The sequence below is a fragment of the Orbicella franksi genome, chromosome 7 (genome assembly GCF_964199315.1).
Source record: "Orbicella franksi chromosome 7, jaOrbFran1.1, whole genome shotgun sequence".
In the NCBI taxonomy this organism is placed as follows: domain Eukaryota; kingdom Metazoa; phylum Cnidaria; class Anthozoa; order Scleractinia; family Merulinidae; genus Orbicella; species Orbicella franksi.
This window is the reverse complement of record NC_138151.1, coordinates 4,021,378-4,042,995: the sequence shown is the minus strand read 5'-3', so window position 1 is coordinate 4,042,995 and position 21,618 is coordinate 4,021,378. Positions and strand designations below refer to the sequence as shown.

The following is a 21,618-nucleotide window of genomic DNA, read 5'->3' as shown; positions in this document are numbered from 1 at the left end:
AAAGTCGGCTTCAAGTAAAAACAAGAAAATAACAAGAGGACAAGATAAACAAGAAAATATAATTAGCTTTACATTTGTTTTTTCAAAACAACTTTTGCATCACTTCTTCCGAAAACATCTTTTTCCAATTATCTTGCCCTTGCAAGCAAAAACTGGGATGAAAAAGAAAAACCTCCATCAACCACGAAGAATCAATTAGATAAATGAAATTAATATGACATTGAATAATAGCCGGCTTGCGGGGCACGTGAAGAAAGACTAACATGTGTTTTGAGCGAAAATCTGACACGACAAGAAAAGAGATGTGAGAAAGCTTATCTCATTTACTTCTCACCTCATTCGCCTCATCAACCTTCTCAAATTTTAAAATACGCAAAGGCATGCATAAAAAAAGCAAGCCTGGGGATTCACCGAATTTCAGTTGCCCGCATTCAATGTAAGCCATACTAGCTCTACTTTTAAGAACGAGCGAAGAAACGCGAGTGAAAAATAGAATGGAATGAGAGCACCGAGAGAGAAAGGAAGGCTGCTTTGCAGGTTAGCTATAGTACTGAGATGTTCAACAGCTGAGATTTTACAACTGTACAGCTATGTTATGCAATGGAAATTTCACTCGTCGTGTTAAAACTAATCCGATGTTCTCAGCTTTTAAGTTAACTTGGATACGGCGATATCCCGCGAAATTCTGTTCATCTCACATGTAAGCACAATGTTCCACTGCTGACTGAGAATAAAGAAATTTTCACTTTCCTCAAAATACACTACAAAGCACAATAATTGCGGATTAAATTGTTCAATGACCTTTGATATTATCTGCTGTTTTTGAAGTGTTTTAATGCCCAATATCCTAGACCTTTAGAGTATAACCACGTGCGTGTAATTCTTTGGACAGACCCCACAGCAAATGGGTCGCATATAGATAAAATCTAGCGTGTTATTAGCCTCCTGCGAGATGTCCTTTGCACTCGCCAGGAAATCGTTTTTAGAAAAGTGAATTTGCTTAAATTTAAAAGTCGAATTTATAACAGCGATCCTAATGAAAAACAGTTGAACCACGCTATTCCAAACTCTCAGGGGAAACGAAAAATAGTTCGAAATTCCGGGAGTTTGAAATAACCGATTGTAAATGATTAAAGGGCAAATCCAAGAGAAATGGTTGTAAAAGTTCGAAATAACAGGGACTTCCAAAAAATCGTGTTCGAATATAGCGGGGTCCAACTGTAAATGTACTTAAGCAGTGTAATGCTTGGAGAAAGGACAAGCAACATACAATTTGTTTCCACGTATTCTTGCCCCATCTGATATTCGAATAGTCCTACTAAGCAAAAACGCGCGGGAAAAAGCTGGCGCGCGGCAATTTTTTTCACCGCAGACTGTTTACATTTACATTTTTTTACATGCCAAACGTTGCCCACCCCGTCACGGTGTGCTGGTGCTGGTGCAGGTGCATTAAGCAGATTTCTTTTCACAAAATACTGAATTCCACGTCCATTTTTTCCACTTCGTTCAATTTTCCCCTCTGGTTTTTACTTCTGCCGCGACAATTCATAATAACACGAGAAATTGCTCGCAGTCTTGAAAATAACGCGTTTTGCTCCCAGTTTATCAATAACTAACTTCAATTTTCATTTGTCCAAAGTCCTTTCAGTGGAGTCTTTGCAAATTGTCCTTCCAGTTCCAAAACAGTGTTTCTAATGTCCGCGTGAATTTCATTCACATCTTTCATGGCATCAACAACCTGACAACAAACAAGAAAAGCAAGTTTAAGAACAACGTCCAGAAATCACGAGGGGAGTAGCCTGTGTTGCAGGCGGGGACGGATAGGGGGAAACTACATGTAGAAGCCTTTGAACACCTGTCACGCAGACTACGAGGGGAGGTACGGCAAGTTTCCTTGGTCGGAAAGCTAGTCCAAACAAGTACTCCCTTTTCTCAGGTCACAAATAGAAATGTTTGGTTGTGTGAGAAAAGAGTTAGGGGAGGGTGTTAACCTGCGATAGCTTGACTTGTACGTGGGAGTTTCATATCAATATAATTTTATACCGCGTTTACATGAAAAGACACCTTTTCTTCACCCCATGTCCAACTTGGCTCACGTGAAGCCAGTTGGCACACGTGTGCGTTACCCGTTTCAGTCTGCCGACGGAGGTACACCAACATGGCGTTTTCATACTGCCCACCGAGACAGCTTCCTGAAACGAGCTGTTGTTCGTCGTTTACTTGAGACCAGTGCCAGTTTTCGTACACAAACGAACATTATCTCGACCAGGGAACAGCGACCGGACTCAACTAGCCACGTTATAACTCGTTCTGGCGCAACATTTTGTGTTGGTGTCATGTAAACGAATGCAGAACCACAAGAGGGAACCAGGAGGAACTCGTATCGGTATAGAAGTCATACAGGACTCAACCTAACAACCCTTTAACAAACAACAAGAGCCCAAATATCCGTATTTTCCCTTTCTTTATCACGCCTATCTAATACGCTTTTTCTTTCCCACAGTCTGAAGTCTGTAACTGTAACTTAAATCTGTCTTGGCATTTTCCTTTTTTAGTGAAATATTATTCTGTGGTGCTTTTGAATTAGAGATCTTTTGTACCACCATTCTGTGGTAAAAGTATTTCAGTCAGTAGATAAGACTCTGAAGAAAGACAATTGAACGGGGAGAATTTTCTTTTCTGATTGAGTCTGCAAAGTGCATTTCATACCTCTTGCTAACGGAATTCGAGGACCCAGCTTTTTTCCCCATCGATTTATGGCCCATGAAAGCGCGAAGCGAGCGGGCCATAAATCGACGGATAAAAAAACGAGGATCCGAAATTTACAGTACGCACCGAGAAGACGAGATTTGTAAGATATTTATTATATCTCTACTGTGTGCCTGGCGGGTTCGAGAACGATTTCTATTCACGCGGAACGGCTTCAAATTTCTGAAGCACCTCGAAAGCAAAACGAGCCAATTTAAAATCGTTTTTAAGAGGTAGCACGCTTTAATACACAATTTAGAGTAACAGAAAGTTTTGAACTTTAACTTGCTACAAAAGGTAAGAACACTTGGCAATAAATCACAGACCAGTTTGGCAACAAAAAAAACTTTAAATTTTAGCGAGCCCTACAGGAGAATACGGCCCGCTAAACTGACCAATCACAGCGCGAGTACTGACTGAGAGACATAATAAATAAACAACAGACTCCATTTGGCGCGAAAATATGCTAGGATATTTGTCCGCTGACATTACCTGTTCCGAGAAGCGAACAGTTTTGCGAGAGTAGCTCGAGGAAAACTGTGAGCTTCGAGGAACAGATAATGTCCAAGGACAAATATCCGAGCATATTTTGGCGCCAAATGGAGGCTATTGTGTTTATATTCATTCAAACGAGAAGCATTCGTATTTATATTCCTTCAACACGAGGCGAGTGATTTACGAATTCTTCGACTGTTCTTCCAACATCCCAAGTGGTTTATCATGCCTCCAAACCATAAAAACTTGTGGTCTATTGCTTTTATATAATAATTCAGAAGACACACGAAATTTCCATGAGTTTCCTGTCACAATAAATCATAGCTGATTGACCAATCAGAGCGCGTGCATTCATTTAATTATTATATAATGAGCAATATCCCCCAGTTTTCAAAAATTGCATTTTACGTTGACGCAATCAATTTCTCTCCGATAAATTGCCTACTGAGAAGAACTGAATGTTAAGAGACTTGCATGATTTTTGAATGTTGACAAAATTGCATTCCGCTTGACCATAGAGAGACCAAGTGTGAACATACATTTGTATTTCATGGATTATGAACACAACTTATGACCCATCAAATATTTTTCACACATGCGACTGGTCTATATATGTCAGGTAGGAAATATTCGATGATATTCCCCCAGATATAATCCTCATTTTCCAACATTTTTATATATTGTAAGCAGATTAGTACAATTCTTGAATGCCAACATAATTATTTTCACATTTCACGTCTTGAAAAGGAGGTCTCCCAAAAAGAGTGACTTGTACAGAAGGATAGCAAACTCAAAGATGTCCTTGTATCTTAGTATAAGTAGACTAAGAATCGTGTCGTATCTAACATAGAGAAAATATTGTACCGTACTGTAAGTAGAGAGCATTGTGTCCTATTGTAGCTAAAGTAAATATTGTACCATACTGTAAGTCGAGTAAAATATTGTATTTTATAGTAAGTAGAGTAAGTATTGTGTCATACTGTATGTAGAGTAAGTATAAGTATTGTTTCTACAAGTAAAGTACTGTAAAAAAGGTAGCAAATCGCAGAAAATAGAGTGCTGTTAATAACAAAAGTGACTATGTGTTAAATTACTAATTAAAAAAAACCCTCAATAAATTCTATTGGCTTCAGGAATGCATGATCCATATTTATCAGCAGACATTATCTAATCCTCTCAGCTCAGTGTTTCTTGATCTTTGCTCTTGGAAAAATGTTTCCCTCTCAGAACAGATATTGTCCAATGAAAAGTATTTAAGCATATTTTCCCACCAAATGGAGGTTAAGGTTTACATATCTTCCGTTTGGCTTCAAACATACGCATTTTATTAGTCCTTGAAAACTTTGTTACTCAAAGCTCCTATTTTACCCGAAGCTCCACTATTTGAAATTGCGTACTTCCCAAAGGAGATAATGTCCACAGTGAAAGAACTGTTCATATTTTTACACCACATGAGGGTCACTGTATTGTTAAGTACTAATTTAACCAGTCATGACCAGTGGAGAATCCAAGTTTTACTGCAGCTGTTCAAATAACTTTTTCTGAGTAGTTTGTGTAAAAATTCAGTTCCATTCAATTCAATTTTAATTTAAACTCTCACAAACATTAATTTTACAGTGGCGTCAGAGAAAAATAGAATACATATCAATATATACAAAATACACATAGAAGATGATAAATAGCATTAATGAAATAATTTACAATTGCAATTAAAAAATAAAGTGTTAAAGAGAGAAAGAAAAGGAGATAAAGGAAGACAATTAGTTTTAATACAAGGTTGATCATGTGGAGTTTGGGACAACTAAATAGTCTATGGAACTAATTGAGTAGGTGCCCCAAAGTGACAAAATTTAGCAGAAGGAATACAGTGTTAATCAATATAATAAGTTACTGATCAATATTTTTTACACCATCACGTCTTTATCTATTGTAGCCTGTGCCACGGCAGCCCTCCTCAAAAGGAAAAATCTTTCAGAGAGAGTGGCTATATAATAAGACAGGCTATATATAACACAAGGCCAGCAGAAACATTTTAGCCTTTCTAGAATTATCATTACCAGAAAACACAGTATTTACCTTCCAGTCATCACTTCTGAGTTGTTTATAGATATCTGCAACTCGTTCTTGGATTTCAACCTTCTCGTACCTTTCATCACCAAAGGAGCCCCTTGTCTGTGCATCTTTTATTGAAATGTCTAAATAGAAAACCACATCTGGATTTGGCAGACCCCGATCAGGATTCTTACACCATGTCACATCAAAACCCTAACAGAGGTAGAAAGAGATTTATTTAGCATCTAAAGGAAGAAAAACTAACCAACAGTGAACACTAAAATCCTCTCCATTATTTTGTGCATAACCAAGCCCATTTTGTTATGTTTTTTTTTGTCCTAGCAGTATGCAGGACACCTATCATATATGAACTCAGTTAAATGACCTTGCTCTCCATGAGTCCTCGTAGCTCAGTGGATAGAGCGCCCGCCCGGTGTTCAGGAGGTCATGGGTTCGATTCCTGTCGGGGACTCAGAATTTTTCTTTGTCCCACGCTCGTGTCATGTTGATTAATTCACCTTCACAATTTTTTTGTCTAAACCAATTCACACTTTGCATAAATGGAGCCAATATCTGAATAAAAATAGGTTGTTTTCATATGATGTCATCACTTTCTAAAATCCAAAACTAAAGAGCCACCAAAGTTTTTATCCTCATCAGGCATAAGAGTCTCAAGGTGCATTTCTTTGGGACAAGCTGGATCAGGATCAATTTTGCAAGATCACTCAGATCATGGTGCATCAAAGGAACCAATGATTCCACTCTGATCATGCAGCCTTCTTTGATGCCCTTGATTGGAGTGATCTTAGATCATTGATCCTGATGTTGATATCCCAAAGAAAAGCTGTGCTATTTGCTCTTCAATGGTCAAGATACCTTCTTACTATTGTAGTGTCTCTCTCCACCCAGGTGACATGGTTACCATCAAGTTATTGAGTCAAACAGACTATTCAGGTGAAACTGGACTAACATGCTAACTGCAGGGAATCACAAAACTCCTGGTAGCTTTATGAAATGGACAACCAAGGGAAGGAAAACAGTCTAAGCAGGCAGCTAATTAGCCACCAAAACCAAAATTCATACAGTGAAATAGCATAATTTGCAAATCTAATCTTGAATTCATTTCAACTACAAATTATTTACATATTAGTCTCAAATATGCGTCTAAAGTAATATATCAAACACGAAAGACCGTGTTTGACCACATTTCCAAACACCAAAATGAGAGTTGAAAATACTATGCGCAGCAGAGTATTCTTGACAAACTTCAAGGTGTTTGGAAATGTGGTCAAACACTGCCTTGAGTGTTTGATATATCCTCTCAATTGTAACTAAAACGGAAGAGAAAACATAGAAATAAACTCATAAAAATCTATGCTAATTAAGCTCAGATATCCAGACACCGTCACGGTCATGATTTCCTTTGTTTAAACTTGAAGAATTATCAATGCGTTTTAGATGGTAAAAACTAAACTAACTAAAATCAGTCTCAACAGCACATTGATCACTTAACAGTGGCAAATTTTTAACAAGTACAAACCCACCTTAGCTGCAGTAAAAGCTACTCCAGAAAAAGCATATCGATCCACTATCACAAGGGTCCCATTTTCTAAAAGCTGCTTAATTTTTGGTCTGAAAAACAGGAGAAGAAAAATGTGCTGTTAAATTACATCGCCACTGGAAAAAACCTCCACACTAAGTACTTATTAAGTAACTGACCAGAAAAGGTGATATTCTTCTTGCATTTAAATATGACACATAGAGGTTGTAAGCAAACTAAATCTTGTATCCAGGGTCTGCATCCCCTTGACCAACAGTGGGGAAACATGAGACTTTCCCAACCACTGGTCTAGGGGAATGCAACTTTTGGGTATGAGATTGAAGGAAACTGTCTGTTTTCAGGTCATTTTGGAGTGGCATCGGGTAAAAGATGATGTTCTTTATGCCATGGTTGTGTGGGAGTAGGCAGCTGGAAGCAGCTCTCTCTTCAACTTCCGTGACATTGGAAGATCTGTTTCTTTACAAATTTTTGTGTGATTTTTTAGCCAGCGGGGTCTCCAGAAATCCTGTGGACGCCCAATTTTTATTTTGGTTTTTTTTTTTCACATTGCTTGCTTTATAAACTGCTGGCTGAGCTGGTACAATTACAGCAAATCTTGGATGTCCACTTTTCAATTCCTGGTCAGCTATAAGCCTCCTTACTGCAAAATTCACAGTCAAGTCAGAATAGCCGTGGCCTTTCCAAATTAGTCATGGTTTAATATCCTTTAATGTACATACTGGCAATAAGTAGAGAGAATCAAGTATGGCAAGCCGTTTGTAGCAAAATTTAATCCTTGCAACATATGTTTAATCCTTTAAATAACGGTTTTATTTAAAGATAGAAAAAGGCATTCAATCCAATGGTAAATAAAAATTTTGGTTCAATTCAATCTTTTAATTTTCACGATTCAATCCAATACCTAAAATATTGATTCAATCCAATACCTAAAATATTGATTCAATCCAATACCTAAAATATTGATTCAATCCAATACCTAAAATATTGATTCAATCCAATACCTAAAATATTGATTCAATCCAATACCTAAAATATTGATTCAATCCAATACCTAAAATATTGATTCAATCCAATACCTAAAATATTGATTCAATCCAATACCTAAAATATTGATTCAATCCAATACCTGGAATATTGATTCAATCCAATACCTCGAATATTGATGCAATCCAATACCTGAAATATTGATTCAATCCAATGCCTCAAATATTGATGCAATCTTCCTGGGCCGAGCGCGGCCAACAGGAACGAGAGTAACTGAGCACTAGAGAGCACTGAAAACATGGCGGGCGAAGGAGAACTAGATTTAGAAGTTGAGTTTCCTAAGTTTCTTGCAGATATCTTGGATAAAACGGAAATAATTTTTGAGAATTTTGACTCAGAAGTTGCAGAAGTGCACGCCGAAGTTCTTGATCAAACCATTAGTCTGCTTAGGTAAATGAGACATTGCTACAACCGAGACACAAGGGACACGGAAAATTTAGATTCCATTACTGCCGCTTTTGTAGATGTAAGTTAACCACTTTTTATGTGACAAACATATTTGTTTATTAAAAACTGTGTGTGCTAGCTTTTTGTGGCAAATAACATAAACTGTGGCAAATTTTGCTACCACATTGGTCTTTGGTATTGTGCATATTTCTGCTGTCCAATCATTACTGGCACACCAAACTTTGAAATGTAAACAAAATTTTTGCTGTGCCATGTGCACAGTCAAACATGTTTCTCACAAAAACTGCTTGTGTAAACCTGGCTTTAAGTTATTTTTGAAATAAGAACCTTTACATTTCACAAGACAGCAATCATTGAACATTGGAATGTGTTTTAAGTTTTTCAATGTTGTTGTCTCATGTTTTGCATTATTTAACCCACATGTGGTACTTCTTTCCTAAAAACGATGTTTTTCTTGATATTCTATGACAAACATGGCACCAATTTGTTGTGAATATTATCGGGTACCCAGGGCTCAAGGCTAACACTACTGCCAACTAGCCAAACATTTCAGTTTTGAATAGTAGATTTTGCACTTTCACTAGCCATTGTGACAATCATGATGGAATGGAGTATTGGTCTACTGGATGAAAACAAAATTGAGAATTATCCTGACAAAGTAAAACTGAAGAGAATAGAAACTAATGAAAACAGGGAAACTATGAGTGGATTTCATGGAAATAATTGCCTTAATAAGCATATGATAAATATTTAACTATTAAAGGGAGATAAAAGAAAGTGGTAACACTGATAAAAGTACATCAGAGATTGAACATAAGCATATTCAAGAAAAGCAGGATTCGTGTTTGTGGGAGTGAAATTTTCTTAGTGATTATTATTAACATTTTAGATGCAACAAGAAATGTCCAAGATTGACCACTCTTATAAAAAAGTCAGTGAAGCTGTGTATGAAAAAGGCTGGCTGGTGCAAAGTTAGTTTTGGCTAGTGACATGAGTCCTGTTAGTAGCCATTACGCCAGTGCACCAAGAGGTTAGTCTTGTGTCCTGGGTACTTTTGAAAATAAGATAACAAATTAACCTTGCAACATTTTAACTCAGTTAAATGACCTCGCTCTCCATGAGTTCTCGTAGCTCAGTGGATAGAGCGCCCGCCCGGTGTTTGGGAGGTCATGGGTTCGATTCCTGTCGGGGACTCAGAATTTTTCTTTGTCCCACGCTCGTGTCATGTTGATTAATTCACGTTCACATTTCATTACCGAGCTTAAAATTCACCATCATTATTAACTTATCATTTTAACATCTGTTTTGATAAGCACCTGAAAAATCTACAAGGCAGAGTAGTGCACATGGCAGTTATCAAATGCCCTGATTTCTCTTCAGTTTAGTTGTGTTGCTAGAACAGTTAGACATTCTGTAATTCAAGCAGTTTCTGAGTTTTGTATATCAATGAAAAGGAAGATGAGAAAATAATTTACTTGATACAGGGTGAGATTTTCTGTTGTAAATTGAGTTGCAAAAATACTTTAAGGGCCATAATCTCCTTTACCCAGCCCACACACATGTAGTATTATGCAATTGTCAGTTGCCCAAGTTTAACTGTCACTAGTTCTAGAGCCTCTTGGAAGATGTCTACTCCCATTTGACTTGATTATCTTAAGGGATCTAGCCTTTCCAATACAAATGACTGCACTGAATCATGTTGTCCCAGGTCAATTTCTTCAACTAGAACATTGTTATCACTGTCCAATGGAGTTGGACCATCAGGATCATCACCATAGTATTCAAAATCATATGACTTTCCATTTGAAAGGGGGTTTTCAGGCTGCATCATATGATTAAGCCACATTTGGTATGGCAACCAGTTTTTTTTCTGTTCTTACATTTTGGTGGTTAAAAGCTTCAGTGAGATGGCAAAAAGCAAGGTTTATCCTTGGTTGAAAAACTAAGTGTAAGGTGGAAAGATGCACTGAATTATCAGTGTCCAGGATGCCTGACAATTCCATACTACAAAAAGTGTAAAAGTACAAGTGGGAAGCACAACGGAAACATCCCCCCACAATCTTTCAATTCGTTGGTTGTGTTGATGGCCCTGCAGTGAAGCTGCCCCTCTCCTCTCTTCTAACCTGCTCCATTGTATCGCACACACCAACGTTTTCAACACTATGATCTACTCGTACTCTCGAAGGCCAAAATTCTCCGTCTCTCTTAACGGCATCCAGAAACAATTCAAGAACTGTTTCTGCTTTATTGTTGGCACTACATTTCAAAACATTATTCTCCGAGAAAATCCGTCTATACAGCCGAATTAGTATTTTCCATCGGATCAGAGAGTGATGTCCATCCAGATGCCAAAGCGAATTTACGCACCCCATCTCAAGACAGTATTTTGGGGATCTAATTTTGCTAACCTTTCTCTTATTCTTCTCCGTTGAACCCGTAACCCAATGGACTTAAAGAAACCTGCAATGAAATTATATCCATACTCTTGAATGATTTCGGTTCCTTATCAGGTAAGCTGTTGAAACCCCTCATATCTTCTCAGCCATACACTGTCAATCTTCTGTGAATTGTCCATCTCCAAACTCCAATCATCTTTGTTATCGTTGTCCAGATGAATCCTAGTCCTCAAAGTTCCTCGAACACCTCAACAGGAATTTTAAGAAATGGTCTTCCATGATTCCAACTTCTGAGTCAAAATTCTCAAAAATTATTTCCGTTTTATCCAAGATGTCTGCAAGAAACTTAGGAAACTCAACTTCTAAACGCCCGCCATGTTTTCAGTGCTCTCTAGTGCTCAGTTACTCTCGTTCCTGTTGGCCGCGCTCGGCCCAGGAAGATTGCATCAATATTTGAGGCATTGGATTGAATCAATATTTGAGGTATTGGATTGAATCAATATTTCAGGTATTGGATTGCATCAATATTCGAGGTATTGGATTGAATCAATATTCCAGGTATTGGATTGAATCAATATTTTAGGTATTGGATTGAATCAATATTTTAGGTATTGGATTGAATCAATATTTTAGGTATTGGATTGAATCAATATTTTAGGTATTGGATTGAATCAATATTTTAGGTATTGGATTGAATCAATATTTTAGGTATTGGATTGAATCAATATTTTAGGTATTGGATTGAATCAATATTCTAGGTATTGGATTGAATCGTGAAAATTTAAAGATTGAATTGAACCAAAAGTTTTATTTACATTGGATTGAATGCCTTTTTCTATCTTTAAATAAAACTGTTATTTAAAGGATTAAACATATATTGCAAGGATTTAATTTTGCTACAAACGGCTTGCCATAATCAAGACTTACACAACTTCCCATCTGTTTGCTGAGAACAGTAAATGAATAGCATGATCTTCTAACTCCGTTTTTCCTTGCAGATACGAATTAATGGACTGTCCTATGGCTGTTGTTCTATCTGAAAACAGACACAGGAATTCTTAACAAGAAATGTAAAGTATATCAACAAATAAGTACCAACAGGAAGTGTTTTCCTATTGGTTTTAACAAAAGACTGACAGCAGATAAACATGCAATCTTATTAACTACACCTCCATTCAAGCAATAGTTAGCCCCTGGAACATGTCAATAGTTTGTTAATGCATCATTTACAAAAAATGTCAGACTGAATGATAACTGTGTAAGGATGTGGATTAATTAATAAAATCTTCTGTTATTCTGAAGTGATGATTAATTTAATAAAGTATTGGACATAGCTGTGTTTGCAACATATAAAAAAATAAAGAAAGCTATTGGATTTTTGTAGAAATTTATGACTAAACTAAAACCATAAAGATATATCACTTCTCAAGCTTGTTCTTTGTTTCTCTTTGTTGACATTTTATCAACTTACATAAACATTGGGTTTGTAGTCTTACGAGCCACATATTGGTTTTAAAGATGTACAACATTTGGAGCAGGTGAAGGATTTTTGGAGTGGGAGTGTAGTTGTTAGCATGAACAACAAAGGCGCTCTTTTGCAGCTCTGGGAGTATGCTCCTTCTAAGCAAGAAAGTTGCAAACCATGTCTCATTGGGGGCCAGGGCTTCAACTATACAAGCCCCCATCACCCTCCATGGATCCTGGTGATCAGTACTCTGTTAATCTTTGGGTGGGATGTGCTGCTGGGGCACTGAAACCCTTACCATGTACTAGACCATGATCAGCACCACAAACTCCTACGCTGTCCCAGGAATATAGCTATTTTCCATGCAGAAATTTTATCACTATAATAGTCCAACATACATGTACACTAACTAAACCAATATCTTACAAAGTCACTTCCAAGTTTCAATTTCTATTGACTAAACAGACTAAACTGCCTGAAAACTATACCCTTCACAGCAGCACACACCCAGATAGCTCATATATGGGAGTAACCCCCCCCCCCCCCCCCCAACCACCCCAGGCCGTGGATCTACCTCTATACAAGTTAAGGGTGTGCTCCTTCGAGAAGATTAGAATCAGGATCAATGATGTAAGGTGCTGGTGCATCAAAGGAACTGATGAATCCTTTTCTAGAGTGGATTCCTCAGTTTCTCAGATACACCATGACCTGAATGATCTTGGATGATTGACCCTGATCCGGATCGTCCAAAGGACAGCACTCTAAAACAGAGCAGTACGATCATGAAAAGAAAGAGAAAGTTGCCCACGCCATTCACAAACCAAATTATTGTGATGATCGATGGAAAGGAGAATACCGACATGCACAGCACAGCGTGAAAAATTTTCATTGTACCTTCACCCTTCAACAGTATCTAGAAGAACATGAAAATGGTGAAAAAAAGGAGTTACCTGGGAAACGTAAATGAGCTACGTCTCGCCCAATCGATTTCAAATATTCCACAAGCATTTTACATTGTGTTGACTTTCCGCTTCGATCACAACCTTCGAACGCCACCAAAATTCCACGACCTCTTCGAGTTATGCAGTTCATCGTCATTTTCAGGAAATGGATATTGAACTAACAGCTACAAAACTGAAGAAATCAAATTGTCGAACGTTTCGAGCGAGCGTGGAAAGAGATTAAATTTTGGCGGGGAAGCCGCAATCATGGCCGCCGAACTGTGACCGTTTCCAGTCTTTCCTCAGCTATTGAGGGTAAACCATGGAAACGAGGTTATTACCGCTGAATGCAAATGCGTGATATCGAGTTGTCACGCAAGGCTCAACGCGCGTGGTAAGTAATTATAAAGTTTGACTCGAGCTTTTCGACAGAGTAAACAAACATAAAAGTCATAAAATACCTCTGAATCAAGAAGAGTTGTTTCCCTAGTCGTAAGTACACGCTCATATGGATTTATCAAATCAAGATTAAAACAATATTTTTAGTCTGGCCGCAGCGGCGTATTTTTTTCTTAATGAGAAAATAGTACTTAGACTGTTTCAAGATCTTAGACTCTGCACCTACCAAGTACCAAGTTAAGCTTAAGGAGTCTATGTACATCAAGTGGGAAAAGCCTGACCTTAATCAACAGGTCAAACACATCAATTTGACGCTTTCCCTATAGCTGCACGCGCACGCGCATCTTTTAATTCTGTTAACTTCGAAATTCATCTAGCGTATTGTTTTCCAACGCAATGTAACGTATGATTTGTAACAGGCACGTTTTAAATCACTGTAAACTTTCATAACCGTCACACTGACGATGACGGATGTACCGTCGAAACATGTTTGTGAAAATTAAAAAAGTCGTATTATTTTTGAAAATTTCTACATTTTTGCTGCTGTCTCGACCATTAGTGAGAAAAGAAAAGATTCGCGGATAGACTACAATATTTTGAGATTGGGTTTCAGGTATAAAGGGAAACACTTGTTCATTTGGTGATACAGTATTGTTATCAAGATGTGACGCAATTCAAAATAAAGGTCAATTCAAAAAGTTTCATAAATAGAACATCAAAAACAGAACTTTCATTTTCTCTAAGTTTACTTATTTCCAGAAAGATGAAAATTTTTGGCCAGACCCGCCTATAACGTATTACAAATAAGAAAGAAACAATGAACCAATCTGCGGTTGTAGAAATATTAAGAGATTTCAATATCGCCAAAAAAAACAAAACAAAAATCGATCAAATATGTACACGTAAATTACACACCACGGACTTTTTAAAAGAAATATATATTTCTCAGTTTTAAAAATAATACCGTAGTTATATTTCGTGATACAACTGTAATGTTAACAAGCTTGCATTGAAAGGGCATCGCACTTGCTCCAGATGTTTCCATTGTGTATACAAAGCCAGAGGTTGAACCAAAACAACTTATGAAATATTAATGAACTAACCGACTACATCTTCAAATGACTCCCATTAAAAGAGCTTAAGAAGCTTAGCTCGGTTAAATATCTTTATGAGAAATGTTATGTAACAATGTCATTTACTGTACAGAGAGAGATTTAGTGTCCGCAGAAGACAGAATAATGATGTTTTCTTGAACACTGGGTTGACGACGAACACCTTTCAATATAAGCTGATGTAAGCCACTCGATCGTAGACTGAATGTTTTGGTAGCAGTTCATTTTCTAAGCTGAATCGTAAGAGTGCTTTTTTGTCGATGATATCGGGGCAATGTTTTTAACTTATAATATCTGTCAGTTGTATCGATGTTTCACTCCTACTGCCAAAGTCTTGGCTGAAATTTCGTTCATCAGTTTTTGGCCGCTGTGGTGTAAACGTAGACGACCAGCAATGCAAACAACCCAACCAAAACAGGCAACGCGATGGTTAAAACCCTCTGATGTCCTTCAGCGTTTCCTTGTTTTCTTTCTCTCTTCATTCGTCTTGTTTCTTTGGACGCTTTTCCCGGTAGCTGCCTCATGTTTAGCTGAAAAAGGAACTTCGATAAATGGTTTGTTTCTACGGCAGTTTCGTTCGCCAAGAGTTGATTTATGAGTGTCACGCTTTAGTGACTCGCGATCGTTTCATACTGACGACACGTCATTAGTTTATGTCGGCCAATATAATTTTCTGAGACATCGTTGTTTTGGACCAGCGGTAGTAAGGCAAAATATACACCAGCTTTGGATGGAGTTCTCAATCAAACAATCAGAGAGTTAATTTCATTAAAGGTCACAAGGAATTTTCGGAAAATTCAGTTCTTTACATGTAATTACACTTTTCATCTTTCACATGGAGTAGAGCTCAGCTGAGGTTCAAAGGAACTAATTGCAACTGTACAATTATTAAAAGCTTCATGGTCATTTCATGATCTTGCTTATCTTCCTGCAACGGAGTTAGGTAGTTTATGAAAATCATGCCGCTTTTATTATTGACTGATTTAATCGATAAAGCTATCTCTCCGCAGATGTTTCTCTAGTGTTCTCCAAACATAGCTGTTGTGAATTTCAATTGGAACATAGGTCCTTCGCCAGAGATCCCTTTCCCCTGTCCTCGGCAGCTCTTTGCAGATGGTTTCAGCTCAGTCCAGTTTGATGTGCTTCAACCTCAGTCGGTCTTCGTGTTGCTTTGAGCCAGTTTCCCGAGATCTTCATAGAGGGGCGTGCCCCAGCCTGGTCATATTGGCAAAAGGCTTTCTAATAGTATGACCCAACCAGCGCCATTTCCTATTTCTGAGTTACAATTGTCGATGCTTAGTGTTGTTCTGCTCTCTCGTGCTATCGAAATCAAGGTAATGCCGGAAACAGTCTGTGTGCGCGGGGACTGGGAAGAGGCAAGTTAAGGGATTCACCATTCTCCCCTCCTTAGTCTTAATGGGGAAAGTGCGAGATCAGAAGATTAACAAGTTGTGTTGACTATATGGGCAAGAAAAAGAAAAATTTAGTTGTTTATTCTGATCCTCCGGCATAGGTGTCTAGTGACTGACCATTTATGGGAGGTTAGATCTGCAGTGTTCATGTGGCTGGGAGCCCCTTAAGTTAAGTGCCCTCCTACGGTGTCGATAAGCCTTCGACGTTCGACTATGTCAGTCTTTACGTACTGGTTCGGTCCCTCGCCGGCCATGTATCCTAACCAAGAAGTGGAGGAAAGTGGAGAGGAGTTAATGCTCCGAGAGTAAGTCGTTAGAACAGATTGGCACAACTGAAGCTACGAAGATGAATCGGAAAAAGGTTCGACATTTTAACTTTTTTAAATCAAGATCATTTACCATATCAGTCCACGCTGATAATAAGTAAAACACCATTTTATATCTTAGGTCGGAGACAAAGAATAACTTCAAAAATACTATCTTGAAATGATCATTTGTTTTCTGTCACCAAGCAATAACAATATCAATCAAAAATAAAGCGCTCATTAAATATAATGTACTTGTCACCTCCCATACCTACAGTTTCCATTAGATTGTTTGACAAATTACACCGCTATCTGGCAAAAATTACACGATTCGCTTAAATCACACTCGTCTAAAAGAGGCCGCTTGTTTGTGACAAGTATAATTTACTTAAGCAACAGACCTGAACCACGAAAAGTTAATTACCTGTTGTCTTTGCTTAAGTCCACCTGAAAAATGGATTCATAATTTATCACTAGCGCCAGATCATATCACTATATGCTCTGGACTCGGCAAGAAATTGATTTTTGTTTGGTTTGCCAAAAGGGTCTTACACATTCATATCCAAGGAAATGTTCCTTCCTTTTGAAAGGAAATATGGTTTGTTTATGCCGCTTAGGGAACAACGACGATGATTTTATGGATTTTTAATTCGCTAATTTTTCTCCTGTGGAGCCGCACCTGCTGCTCTACCAGCCAGCAAAATGTTACAACAAGGCTCAAGAACTACACGGCCCTAGCGCTGGATTTCCTGAAAAATTATGAAGTTCAAGCAACACAAATCTACTCAGGCGAGAGTCAAGCCGCCTGGAGATACGAGACGGACCTAACCGAGTGCAACAGGGAATTTTCTGTTGTAAACTCCACATTCGCGAAAGCGTTTAGTATGAAGGCCAGCAAAAACGCCTCCCTTATAAACGATGTCGATCTCTCAAACGACATGGCGAGGCAAATAAGGATAATTCGCCGAAATGTCCTTCCTAAATCTCAAAGGGACATGAAATTAATAGATGATCTTATTTCAAATATGACCAACATTTATAGTACCGGGAAACTTTGTAAGAAAAATAACTACACTAACGAAACTCGCTGTATGGAACTCGACCCAGACCTCAACGAGTTGATGGCAAAGTCGCGCGATTATGATGAACTTTTATGGGGCTGGAAAAGTTGGAGAGACACTGTGGGTCCTCCCATGAGAACGCTGTACGAAAGACTTGTGGGTCTTCTTAACTCTGGAGCGCGTGACCACGCATGGGGTGACTATGGGAATTTTCAACGCAGCGAATATGAAATGGGAAATGACTTCCAATCGGCGATCAAGAAGTTATGGAATGATCTGAGACTGCTGTATCAAGAACTTCATGCTTATGTGAGGTACAAATTACACGAGAAGTACCCTCAAGTTCCCTCAAATGGAACCATTCAGGCCCATCTTTTGGGAAACATGTGGGCCCAGGATTGGAGTTCAATCTATGATATCGTGAAGCCTTTTCCCAAGGTCCCATCTCTTGACGTCACCCCAAACTTGATAAAGCAGCAGTACAACGCAAAGAAAATGTTTAAGCTTGCGCAGTCGTTTTTTGTCTCCCTTGGCCTCGATCCCATGCCCCAAATGTTCTGGAATAAGTCCGTCATCACAAAACCAAAAGACAGAAAAATGGTTTGTCATCCATCGGCCTGGGATTTTTGCAAGGGAGACGTAAGGTAAGGAAATCAAAATGAAATCTCTATAATTATTGGATGCGTTTCTTGATATGAACAGGCGCGCAGATAGGAAGACAAAAACCAACACAAAGTGACACACACAAAGACACTCAGACAGATAGACAGACACACACAGACTATAAAGAAAAGCTATAGACAAAATGCTCTGTTAACACTATTCGGGTGTGTTATTGGCTTAGGATAAAGATGTGCACTGGCGTGAACCAGGAGAACTTGATTACGATCCACCACGAGATGGGACATTGTGAGTACTATCTTGCATACAAGGACCTCCCTTATGCATACAGAAGTGGCGCCAATCCGGGCTTTCACGAGGCTATAGGGGACACTATTGCACTCTCTGTGGAGAACCCGAAGCACTTGAAATCAGTAGGGCTATTGTACACTGTCGGAAACGATACTGGTAAGTAATTCTCTAAGCAGTTCGAAGAATCGTAAAAACTAAAAAGCGATTGATTGGCTACACGGGTGTCGTCTATCGATGGAAAGAAAGCGATCAATTATTGTGCGTTAATTAATTTATAAGAAGTAAAAAAAAACATTTTGTCGTTAAAGTACTTTTATTATAGTTGATTAATGTCCTCTATTTCATAGACAAACTACTGGGGTATAGTAAAACTGTTCAGACTTTTCACTCTCGGTTTCTATCGACCATGTGGTTAACGATTAGACGGCTGGCAACTCGAGGCTTTTCTAGCGACTGAAGATGCTCTGATTCAAGAGAGAACAGTCTCTCTTTCATCTATTCGTCTCATCACCCCTCGACCAAACCAACCCACTTTTGCTTAACACACAAGAATAAGGAGAACTCTTACCAAGAAAACCATGTCTTTAGGAAAAAATAATTGTAACTAAGGCTCACTTCTCCCTTTTATTTTCTTCATGACTACGCAATGCGGACCTACATTAAGAAGTTTTTTTTCCACACTGCAGAGGCGGACATTAACTACTTAATGATGCAAGCTTTACGTCGCGTTGCACCTCTGCCTTGGACGTTACTTGTTGATCAGTGGAGATGGAAGGTGTTCTCTGGAAGGATCACACCTTCAAATTATAACTCAGAATGGTGGCGACTGCGCATGCACTATCAAGGTGTGTCAGCACCAATCCCTCGGACGGAGAAGGACTTTGATCCTGGGGCGAAGTTTCACGTGGGATCCAATTATCCTTACATCGGGTAATGTTATGACTGACGGGTTTTTTTATTTTCAATTAATTTTGTTTCAAATAACATGTTTCCTATTTCCATAGCAACCACGGAATAGAGCCTATTATAGAAGAAAGAAGACCTATCGAAACTAATGGGCAATTTTCTCTACGAGAGGCGGCTGCGGGGAGACATGTTATTTGTATTCATGAAGACAAATATCCAGTCCAAGATGATGAATACAACTACCATGATTCCCTGTGGGCTCGTCTCATAGAAGGAACTGGCCATTGTAATCTATCTTCCGCCATTCCTGAAAACAAAGAGAGGTGGCATGTTAAACTCTTCAACTGCAATTAATGACAGCAGTCCAGCTCCTTCACAGCTTTTTGTTGTTGCAAGCTTAAAAGAAATCGCAAACAAAGTGCTGGGTATGAGTGGCCTTACTGTGACACAGCCTCTTCCAGGCCTTCTGTTAGATTGGTCGCGGTACAAAAATTGGAGAAGCGAATAAATAGGGACGAAGGGCGGTGCGGGAAGGCACCGTTTTTCACGCCGCTCTCCAACTAGCTGAATGCTTTGAAGAGGCTAATTGTGAAAACGCAGAGTCGCGCGTTAACAGGACGAAAAAAACCTGGAAACTATTGGGGTGCTTTCTAATCAACCAAAAATTCCAGGACTTTTGAAACGGGAGCAAACGGAACGGGAATTTTTTAGGGAGGTTTCCGGAAAATGGTAGAATTTCCGAAATGGGAACTATTTAACCAACAATTTCCGAAATTCTGGTAGGAAAATGAAATGGAACGGAAATTCCCGGTAAGTAGTTTCCGAAAATTGGAGTATACCTCCCGAGATTGGCCACTGCTGCTTCAATTCGCCTCTTGAAATTTCAGAAATTCAAATCGGAATTATCGTTGCACAGCAAAGCGCCACTGGGCTGTCAATACATATTGCGGACCTATGCGTGCGTAGGTGTACGCTTACAATGCAGGGCGGGCCTGCAGCGCGGAAAAGGCTGCCCTACATACAAGCGCCTTGTACAATGCTAACTTCTCTGCTATTTCTTTTCGTTTGCAGCTATTTCGTTTCACTCATTCTCCAGTTCCAGTTTCATCGCTCACTTTGTGCAATTTCCAAGCACCAAGGAAAGCTTCATGAATGTTCTATTTACAAGTCAAAAGAAGCCGGCCAAAAATTCAGGTACGAGCCTCCTCAAGCTGATTTGTTGCAGTGATAAACAAATTTGTTTTCTTAAATCAAATCTGACCTTCCTTGTTATCTTTATTTAATAAGAGAAATGCTCGCGGCTGGTCGAAGCCGGCCTTGGCCCCAGACCCTTTACCATTTGACGGGTGAGCGCGAGATGACAGCCAGCGCCATATTGGAATACTTTGCTCCCTTACAAGAATGGCTTGCTAAATATCGCTCGAAAAAAGGATACACTACAGGATGGAAAAGGAAAAAGGTGTTATCCACAAGTCCGGTAGTAAGTGGTGCGAGGAAAACATTGCCCTCTTCAACGCAAAGTTTATCAAATGAAAAGACTCAAACGCCCTCTAATAAAATGCAATTAGCCTCAAAAGGAAAGAATTCAACATCTAGTGACAAGAACGGAACGGCTGATGTTACCTTCCCGGATGTTAAGAAGAACGACGATGCTATTAATTTGGGTAAACCGGATTTAAAGGCTGCCCTGGCGGCCCTGGGGCCTGCCTTAAAAACGTCCGAGGAAAATTCAGGCAAAGGCAGGAGCAATTCGCTCCTCGACCCCAAGTCCGCCATCTTGGGAACAAAACCGATGTTCGTTCCCAATAAAATCAAAGATCAGTTGGTTCTAGGTTAAACTCTAAATCTTTTTATGGCATTCGCATGATTAAATTTCAAGACAATCGTTGCGTTAACTCCACGAAGGGTATTAGGGAACAAGGAGGTTTGCACGTTCTTGACTCGCGGCTAAGTCGCAGGATATGATATCCTGCATGCTTGCAATTGACCGCGACTCAAGTAGAATATAATTAATCCGAAGATCCAAGGTTAGAGTTAAAAGCGGTCTGCAGAACAGTCCGTATTTTATCGCGTTACACCACCTAATTGAATTATCCCTCTTTTCGATCTTTTGCTAGCTTGTTTCAGGCTCTCGATAGTTGGGGAGGAGCGACAAAGAGAGGGCGAGCGAGGGAAAAAACGAGGAAGGACTGAGGCGAAGAACGGCTTCTCTTCCTCGCCTAATAAGTCCCCCTCGTTTTTTCTCTCGCTCGCCCTCTATTTTTCCGCTCGACCCCAACAAGCGGGAGCCTGGAACAGGCTAATCTTTTGCTAACTGAACTAAGCACCGTTCCATAGCTCTAGGAATTTAAACTGTTAACAAACTGTACTGCGTCTGCCCAGCATAACTTACAGCTGCACC

The 21,618-nt window shown here is 39.1% G+C and overlaps 2 protein-coding genes across 2 annotated transcripts; one reads left to right on the top strand and one right to left on the bottom strand.

Moving 5' to 3' along the window:
• Positions 1-49: 49 nt before the first annotated feature.
• LOC145492861 (thymidylate kinase-like) lies at positions 50-13,564 on the bottom strand. Its single transcript, XM_081472236.1, has 5 exons — positions 13,120-13,564; positions 11,632-11,740; positions 6,840-6,927; positions 5,320-5,508; positions 50-1,738 (listed from the first exon to the last, which is right to left on the bottom strand). Exons 1-5 carry the CDS (start codon positions 13,265-13,267, stop codon positions 1,619-1,621), a joined length of 654 nt encoding a protein of 217 aa, XP_081328362.1. The 5' UTR covers positions 13,268-13,564; the 3' UTR covers positions 50-1,618.
• Positions 13,565-16,850: 3,286 nt separating this feature from the next.
• LOC145493154 (angiotensin-converting enzyme-like) lies at positions 16,851-21,579 on the top strand. The gene is made up of 5 exons (XM_081472554.1): positions 16,851-18,043; positions 18,244-18,467; positions 18,998-19,241; positions 20,289-20,411; positions 20,505-21,579. Exons 1-5 carry the CDS (start codon positions 16,968-16,970, stop codon positions 21,052-21,054), a joined length of 2,217 nt encoding a protein of 738 aa, XP_081328680.1. The 5' UTR covers positions 16,851-16,967; the 3' UTR covers positions 21,055-21,579.
• The last annotated feature ends 39 nt before the right edge of the window (positions 21,580-21,618 follow it).